This window comes from Eucalyptus grandis, chromosome 2 (genome assembly GCF_016545825.1).
Source record: "Eucalyptus grandis isolate ANBG69807.140 chromosome 2, ASM1654582v1, whole genome shotgun sequence".
NCBI classification, from domain to species: domain Eukaryota; kingdom Viridiplantae; phylum Streptophyta; class Magnoliopsida; order Myrtales; family Myrtaceae; genus Eucalyptus; species Eucalyptus grandis.
In genome coordinates this window covers 4,376,394-4,385,602 of record NC_052613.1, presented here as the reverse complement: position 1 = coordinate 4,385,602, position 9,209 = coordinate 4,376,394, and the positions used below count along the sequence as shown (strand labels likewise).

General features: G+C 39.6%; 1 protein-coding gene across 1 annotated transcript; it reads right to left on the bottom strand.

Moving 5' to 3' along the window:
- Nucleotides 1-447: 447 nt before the first annotated feature.
- LOC104442352 (cyclin-dependent kinase F-4) lies at nucleotides 448-8,819 on the bottom strand. The gene is made up of 19 exons (XM_010055755.3): nucleotides 8,616-8,819; nucleotides 6,845-7,101; nucleotides 6,725-6,775; nucleotides 6,068-6,627; nucleotides 5,907-5,985; nucleotides 5,750-5,818; nucleotides 5,577-5,666; nucleotides 5,346-5,484; nucleotides 3,930-4,032; nucleotides 3,766-3,818; nucleotides 3,594-3,660; nucleotides 3,262-3,370; nucleotides 3,111-3,176; nucleotides 2,879-2,947; nucleotides 2,705-2,768; nucleotides 2,488-2,598; nucleotides 1,602-1,633; nucleotides 1,121-1,196; nucleotides 448-828 (listed from the first exon to the last, which is right to left on the bottom strand). Exons 4-19 carry the CDS (start codon nucleotides 6,073-6,075, stop codon nucleotides 614-616), a joined length of 1,350 nt encoding a protein of 449 aa, XP_010054057.1. The 5' UTR covers nucleotides 6,076-6,627; nucleotides 6,725-6,775; nucleotides 6,845-7,101; nucleotides 8,616-8,819; the 3' UTR covers nucleotides 448-613.
- Between the last annotated feature and the right edge of the window lie 390 nt (nucleotides 8,820-9,209).

Below are 9,209 nucleotides of genomic sequence, written 5' to 3'. Positions count from 1 at the left end.
CAATGGGAGGCGACTCTAGTTGGGCACCCTATAAATGTAGGAATCACTGATTAATAGTTGGTCCCATTGTGATTTCAGAAAAAATGCGACGGAAATAGTCAAGGTTCTGTTGAAAATAATACAGCGACTAGTTTCGTCACAGCCAATGACTAAAACTATTCGTTCCCAAAAGCAAAGGCGTAATTCATTTTGAAAGCTTGTACATGTAGAAGCCACGTGTTAATAGCCAGTGAGAATCGACTCATCCTAGAACCGATCAGCCACATTACGAGAGGATCAGTTCCAAGTTCTAGATCAGAAAACCCAAGTCGCCTGAAACTGGCCACCGCTATCATTGGATCGGTATATATTGGAATTAAGTTGGTCTAGATACGAACAGTTTATCACCCCACGTTGTTAGAAACATAATGGAAACTCGACAATAAACACGGGCGGTTAAGATACACGTCCAGGAGAGAGAACACACTAAAATAAAAGCAAAGCGCAGTCAATTCACATATATATATAACCAGAGAAGCATTTGGCCAAATCATTTATCAACCTCACACGGTACAGCCATCAAAACATCTTTAGTTATTTGGATACTGGAACACCCTTAAAGAAGCTAACCATCTTATCCTGTGACTTTCCGCGAAAAGGCACGGCCAGGTGGAATCTCGTTTGGCTTCCTGCGCAACATGTCCCCAGGCTCGCCACGCCATCCTCCGGCCTTCATAGGGTGGGGCACACGTGGTATGGCACAATCCTTTCGGGAACTGAGAGACAAGTTTCCCATCTTTTGTGCTGCACCCGTGACTGCACTTGCTGTTCCACCCTTGTTTATGGAGGCTGACAATTCATGTAGCATCCAAAGTCAAGACTCAAGAAACACCCGCTTATGACAAGGCAACCTCACATCCATGTCATCATAGACAGTATGTCAAAGAAACCATCAGCATTTACTAATTTAACTGTGAATATTGAACATACAACACCATGCATTCTCAATAGTATGTCCGCCTGAATTGACAGAACTCACGCTCACTCCTTACAGGACTAGCAAATTAATCAAGCTTGCTTCTGAAAAATGCATAAGTGAAAAAAAACCATAGAAGGAAAGGGCACCTAGAAAAATACTTACATGGGCTGTTCTTCCCTGGTGGGCGATATTTTGGTTGTTTGATGGAGGTACTTGATAACTTGTGATTTGCATCCTTCTAAACAAAGAAAATAACAGATGCTCAGATCTAAGTACAGATGAATCCGACTGGCTAATATTCTTGGGACAATGTATTTTTGATATCCTAATTATTGTACATGTATCCTATCTCATGTGTGTGTGCGCGAGTGAGAGAGAGAGAGAGAGAGCATGGTTCAAAATTTACTTAAATATAATGAATGAACAAGTGCTACTTCTTCTCTATAATTTCAGTGATCGGGCCTAGCTAAATGAAGCAAGTCTTAGTGGTCTCTTGAAGGTTGTCTGTCACGTGTAGACTGGAAAGGACAAGCAGAAACCATGAATAAACCCCACAGGAGATGACTGCCTTTCCACTTAAGGAACTCTCAACCGAGGACACCGAAATTCTACATAAAAATTAAAACAGGTAATAGATTCGCACCTCACTGCCCATATTTAGCTTCCTTTCTACACCTGCAATAGCAAAGGGAATGAAGTGAGGTAATATATACCGTGTCAAATCTAAACTAAAACAGATGTGCATATTCATCTCCATAAAAAATCGTTTATTCAATACTCTTACGAGCAAAAATTCAGAGAATAATCCTCCAGGCAACCAACTTTTGATATCTTCTATGTTAAGACATTAAACAATTACGCAGATGCAAAGGAAAAAATAGATGAAACTGCCAGCAGGTAAAAAGAGTTGCACATGACTTGAATGATAGTCTTACATCAAACATGGCTGATGCTTGAAGAACAAGAACATTTCCAAGTCCTACCACTAAGACAATTCAATGACAATGCCAAGCATCAAGCTATGCAGGTATATATATGAGATTTTATGTTACATACCAAATACAATAAAACCCCCTTAAGGCACTCCTACCTAGTAAAACAACTACTCAGAAGGCCAAGTGCAGCTTTATATTTGTTTCAAGTTTGTGGTGGGTCAATAAATCACATAATTCAGTACCTACCTCACAGAACTCCATTTCAACTAAAAAAAAAAAGGAAAAGTTTCCCTCTAATGACATTGAGAAATATTGTATGAGTTACACTTTTCGCCCTAATCTCCTGCATAAACACTTACCATAGGGCCGTGAAACTAGAAAACCACAAAGGTAGGCAAAGAACCAATAACAATCTTAGGTGGGAGAATACAATTTCTTTAAACTTCATATATTTGAAAATATAGCATTAACGCACTGTTCTCTTCTGAGCCTCAATCAACACGTAATATCATATACAGGTGAAGTGAAGTTGCTACACTATCTCATCATAACATTCCAGTCATGAGGGCTAAAAATATTGACAAGTTATGCAACCTCTGTTGACAGGCTGTTGTTTTGGTGATGAAAGGTTGCCAGAGAGCTTTGTATTGGCTACAACAGCTGTTCTTCTAGCATTTTGCTGCTGCAAAGGTGCTCTAGCTCCAACTGTGCCCATAAAATTGAATAACTCATGTATGATGACAAAAGAGAAATCCCAATAGACTTTTCTTATCATGTCCAGTAAAAGGATATTTTAGGCAAAAAAAAAAACCTGAAGGAGGTGTTCTCGGAGCAGCTGCCCTCACACGAAGAGATGGTGGAACATAATAGCAACTCTGGCACAAATACAAGTACACATTACAAAGAAGCCACAAGACCAAAGATAGAAAATAATGCACATTTTCTGATTATTTTGAAATAAAAAATAAAATAAAAAAATCATCACCTGAAAGAAAGGATGCTGCAATGCTTCAGCTGCCGTCGGCCGCTTGCAGGGATCCCATAAACAAAGTGACTGTCAATGAAACAAAAGCACGTTAAAGCAAATAGCAAACAAGATCAGTAAGCAGTAAGGCTGCAAACTGGATTCTGTCCATTAAATGCACACTAAAGAATAAACCATCAAACTTCAGCTATAAAAGGCCATAATGAATTTCCGTAGTTTACAATTCGCTTACCTTTATAAGACTAATAGCAATTTTACTTGCAGGTGGTATCACCACAGAAAGATCAACACCAGAAAACTGCATGACAAAAATAATTCCGTTCCGTAAATGCACACTATAGAATATGATTATAGAAGGAAGCAGTAATCTCAAAACTTATGACCTGGGGGAATTGATAATTAATGGCCTTCGCAAGATGAAGACCTTCTGGCCAAGAGTCTGGGGTAGGACTACCTAACACACTGCATATTTTGTATATCTCATCTGCTTCACTGAATGCATCAAAGGTAAAGTGTCAATTACTTTTGCACTCAATACCAACTAGCGAGCAGAATCCAAGAGAGAGCAGTTGACAAAGCTACAAAGCATACTCATATGAATTATCTATAAATGAGCTTCATATACACCGTAACAAAGCAAGCAGAAAATTTTCAGACCAGAATATATCCAATTGCACAGATTTTTAAGAAGAAAGATTACATCCGGGACATATACCTGCTGCCTGGAAAAAGTGGACGCAGGTTGAACATTTCAGCCATGATAGCACCCATAGCCCACATATCTATATAAGCAAAGGCAAAAAAGAGAAGTTCACTAATGACCACAACTCAAAAGATTGTGTCTTTAAATAATTTAAGTAAACAGTTAATTGCCATTACACACTCACCGACTTTAGGACCATATGTAAATGACTGAAGCAGGACTTCGGGAGCTCGATACCTGTTTTTCATTTTATTATTTTTCAGTCAAGACAATACAGCAGATCACAAAAAGAATACTGATAATTGCTGAAATAATTTTAATTCTAATAAGAGAGTTCATATCACTCACCAGCGTGTTGACACGTATTCAGTGTACGGTGGCCGTGAATTTACTTCACGAGCAAGGCCAAAATCAGCTATTTTAATAGTCTGTTTCGTAACCAACAGATTTTCTGCGAGAGAGAGAAACTTATTAGGTTAGGGATACTGAGAGATAAGATAGCAGGAGAAACTTAAGGGCTAGACATCTGCAACTCCATTAGAAAAAAAAAAAAAAAAGAAAAAAAAAACTATTGCAGGTCATAATGATATATGCACTAGACTTGTTCATGTGCTGGAAATACAACAGAACATAAAAATGTAACTTGGCAAGCATCTCCTGCAGAAGGGGTTGGAAGTGGAGGGGAGGGGGGTATATTTTAGATGTAAGCCCAAATCTCAAGAAAATGTATAATAGATTCAGTAGACAAAGTAGGAAAGCAACTCTTAGTATGATGCCACTAATAGCTATAAAAAGTAATCTTAAATATAGGAAAAGAGCTATAAATGAAAGAAAAGCAATAAGGCAAAGAACTATTTATGAAAGAAAAGCAGATGATTCCAAACTAGATTGTAAAGGAAACTCTTAGTGTGATGCCACTAATAGCTTAAAAAGTAATCTAAAATATAGGAAAAGAACTACAAACGGAAGAAAAGCAATAAGGCAAAGAACTATATATGAAAGAAAAGCAGATGATTTGAAACTAGACTGCAAAGGTAACTCCCTAAGTACTGGCAAGTAGTTGCTCAAGGTTCAGCAATCTAGTTCTGGAGCTGACGTAGAAAGTTTAGGGATGGTAAAAGGTTGAGGGAGATTTTCAATTGCATAGTTTCTAGGAAAGGCTTGTGTATTGCTTTATGTTAAACTATATAGACATAAGAAAATTTCTTTTGACCTAAAGGTTTAGCTTGCCAAAATTATGTCGGTCTATACTAGTTTAGAGTTCCTCAGTGTGATTTACTGTCTCTGTCCCGAGTCCCTGTGAGTTATATATGAATTATTGCCACTAACAATGCCACATTAATGAGTTTTTCCCTTAAAAGAAAAGGAACAACTTGCCTAGCTACTGATCAATAACACAGAACCATCAAGCTAACAATTCGACAGAAGATCTAAAGGGGAGGGCATCTCCTGAAGTCAGAACACATGGCATATCTTGAATATATGCAGATGAGAAGGCAACTAACATCTATCTACAATGCTAAAATACTAGGGATTCGGGTCGAGTTGACTTAAAGAAAGGTATGAATAGAATAACAACTACAAAGGGAGAGGTTCAGGGAACCGTAATTAAATATCTAAAATTAGAATAATTTATTTTCTCAAGCTAGAATTAACCACATTCCCTCCTTTGGCCATAAACTATGTGCTTTCACCAATCATCATAAAGCTGATGCTTAATCAACATCAAATTTATATTCTAAACTCAAGATTTGGAAAAATTACCTGGTTTAAGGTCTCGGTGAAAGTACCCGCGCTGATGCATGTATGCAAGACCTTGAAATACTTGAAAGCACCAATTTCTGATTTCTGCTTCAGAAAATAATGTCTCTCTGTCTTTCATGAGCTGGTATAAGTTGAACTCCTGAGGCAGGAAGAATTAGTCAGCAATTATCTTGCAATTATGCCTAAAGTAGCACAAGCAGTTATTCAATTAGAAGAAACACAAAAGTGTACCATGTACTCAAACACGAAATATAAGATATCATTTTCCCGGATGACTTCCTTAAGCTTTACAATGTTTGGATGGTTCAACTTCCTCAATGACTGTCATAAAGAGAAACTTTAATTAATAATGGCATAGAAGCATTGGATGAGTAGGTCAAAAGACAAGTACTATGCTGTAACACCTTCACTTCTCTCAAGTTTATGCACTCCTCCCATGAATAATATTTCTTCTTCATTTTCTTAACTGCAACCTGCATGAAAGAAATGCCATGCTATACTGATTAGAAAGCTGATCCAAACTACTTCTGCTATCAAAAAGTACATTACAAAAACACTTACAACTTCACCAGACAGCTTATTTATAGCTCGCCAAACACTTCCAAATGTTCCATCACCAACTTCTTTTATTAATTTATACCTACAGCAACCAAAAACCAGCTATAGACAATCCACACACACACAAGCATGTCAAGAATGAACTGCATGAAGAATGAAATTACCTCTCCATTCTTCCAGAAGCAAAGCAACCGAAATAGCTTGAGGCTCTTTCTTTATTCCAGAACACAAAAATTAAACGAAGTTCCCAGGAAGTATAACGATTACAAGCAGATGACTCTTGATTAACTCTAAATACTACAGACAAATCCCGTTGCTCATCTAGCTGAGTCTACCACTCATATTAAACGGCAATTGTGCCACCTGAAGTACTCTGTCAGACAGATTTCCCAGCTTTATTAATTATTGAACTGAATGCTTGATACCCCTGACAATGCAATGGCAGAAAAGGACAGACGCCTTCAAACATGCTGAACCAATGACACCCAGCTAAAAGGATTGCCTCTCAATTGAGGGATACTGCATCTGGAAGTAGTATCCAAGAGGTCAACTACAGAGAGAGCTATCTCATCCACACAACCCCTTTGCAGATGTTCAGTGACAAGTATCTGGTCAAACAAACCATCCTGCGCTATATAACTGAAGGATTATCTTCTGTTCCAATACACCAACTTCCAGAAACGTTGCTCACAAGCAGATACAGCTTTAGGTGCTGCAGTCAGCCCTGTAAAGAAGAAATGGCGTTGCAATTGAAAAATGAGCACAGAATTCTACATGGACATAAAATTAATATTTAGAATACAAAAGTGTCACATGTTCACCTTTCACGACTTCTCTCAGAAATTTTCACATGAAGCTGAAATGGAAATGCACTGTCCGATACAAAGTTGGTTAGAGAATATTTGCAGTCAGCACAATGGAAAAGAAGAAGTGCCGGTTACCTGGTACAATGCATTGATGATTCGCCCCCTATGCTATAAAAACCTCGCATTATTCCGTTTCTACTATTCATCCAAAAAGCTGACAACTATGTGCAATTCACAAAGGAAACCAGAAGAAACTCTCCAAGCACAAAAAACCGCCAATCAAGCATTTCCTGGAAAGAGAGAATCCAACACTTTGGGCGATTCAACCAAAACCGCAGCTGCTCCATATCTTATGAAGTGAACACTGATTTCAAATCCTACTTGAGTGTAACCTGACACAAAATTTCGATGTTAGACCTAACCAAAGAAGTAAGAAACATATAGTTAAACCAAGCAAGGTTGCATGATCTGTGGCAATAACACAATATGCAAACAAGTACTAACATATACATTTAGAGAAGCTGATTCTCATAAAAAAGAAAAACTAAAACAAACTGATGCTACTGCCAATTTTTTAAGCATTTGCCCAAATATTGACCCAAAAATGATAAAACGAGTCATCTTTTCCTAAGCGTATTAACAACTTTTTTTTTATGGGGTCACAATATGTTAAATGAGGACAAAAAGAGAAACAGAGATCATAAACCACACTAGAAATTGGCATCCTATAGATTGCCATGTCCCATGAATTCTTAAAAAGTCGCCATCCAATTCTGAAGCAAAAGTTTGTGTATGCCTATGCACCGGTGGGTATGCATGTGCAAAAAGTGCGCATGCACACGCACTATTTTGGGATTCGACACAGTCAAGTGCTTTTACTTAAAATGGAAGCAGCAATAAAAGGTTGCAGCATCCCTGCTGGCAAACAGAGAAAAACTTGCTTGCCACTTATTTGCTACTTTTATGAGTCAAGTTATTCCCAGCTGATCTCCAACAATGACCCACTATTTTGAGCACAAAAAAGATGAAAATATACTTAAACTGAAAGGATGAATGGTAATTGTGCCTTTTACTAAAAAAACAAAGGTGATTCGTAACTTTTTGTACGCAATCTGGTGTTAGATTGGACTCAACTGAAACTCCAGCTGAAGCTCAAGCTCTCAAGGTGCAGTGGGATAAACTATTTAGTTGTTCCAAATCATGCTCGCAAATCAGTCACTTGTGATTATATAAAACGAAAACTCGAACTATTTTGATACCCAAGCAATACAGAGTCACTAGAGTATTCGGCAATTCAAGCTCAACTTTCAACTGGTTTACCCTTGCTAATCATTTATAAGAGAGCAAAAGGAAAAAAAAAAATATCGGAGAAACATACAAACCAAAAGCAAATGCAGGAGATTCGAATTATGGATTACAAGCCAACGACATTCGGTGACGGCACTGAACTAAAGAGATCGGACAGGCCATTAATTATCTGCCCAAATCCAAAAGCCAAAGGACATAAGCCGATTCACTTCACATCAAAAACCTTCAGGACAAGAAAAAATCCAGGGGCGTTATGCCAAATTCCTCTTAAACGATGAGCGCGCCACCAAAAGCAGACCTCAGACGCAATAGCTCGACATCAGCGAAGATCCTCGCCCCATCAATAGCCCCAAACCGAACCCTAGCCCACAGCGGGTGCGTACCAACACCAATTCGAACGAACGAAACGACATCCGGGCCGGATCTCGCCGGATCTAAAATGAAACGCGCTCAATCGTCGGAAACCAGGCCTCAGAAGCGGGATCCATCGCAACGGCACACGCATTTCCACAAAGCGACGCACGAACGCGACACGGCTCCGCCAAGGCGCGATCGCGCGCACAAGAGGATGGACAGAGGGAGAGAAGGAGGGGGAGACCTGAGCGCCAAACGGCATGAATGACCGTCGCCGAGGACGGCAAGAGAGAGATAGAGAGAGAGGGGCGGCGGTGGGGGCTTTCCTTCTCCGTCACTCGAGCGATGTCGGGAGGCGATTCCGTCGTCCGGTCGTCGTCGTCGTCGTCGTCGTCACCAACCGATCCGGCACGCGTGCGAGAGCGAACACGAGAATGCTCGCCTCGCTGGTGCGCGTGCGTTTATATATAGGCCACAGCCTCCCCTCCCACTTCCACCCCACCCCCACCCCCACCTTTCCGAATTTTTTTTAATTTTATTTTTTATTTTTTTTTTTTTAGAGTTTTTTTCGGGTAGTGATGGGGACCGACCGGTGGCGGGGGCAGACAACGATGCCTTCATTATTTTCGGGGCATATATTCCAAAGGAAGGAAGGAAACGGGGTAACGTACTAACGTGGATGTGGATGCTCCGTGCCGGTGACTAAAGTGAAAAGCAAGATATCGATCCCTTGATTCCATGCCTGATACTGTAGGACCGAAAAGAAAAGGGATGATGCACTCATGGCGTCAGCAGTCCAGTTTTAAGTTTAAAGGATTCCCTTAAAAAATGCCTTCTA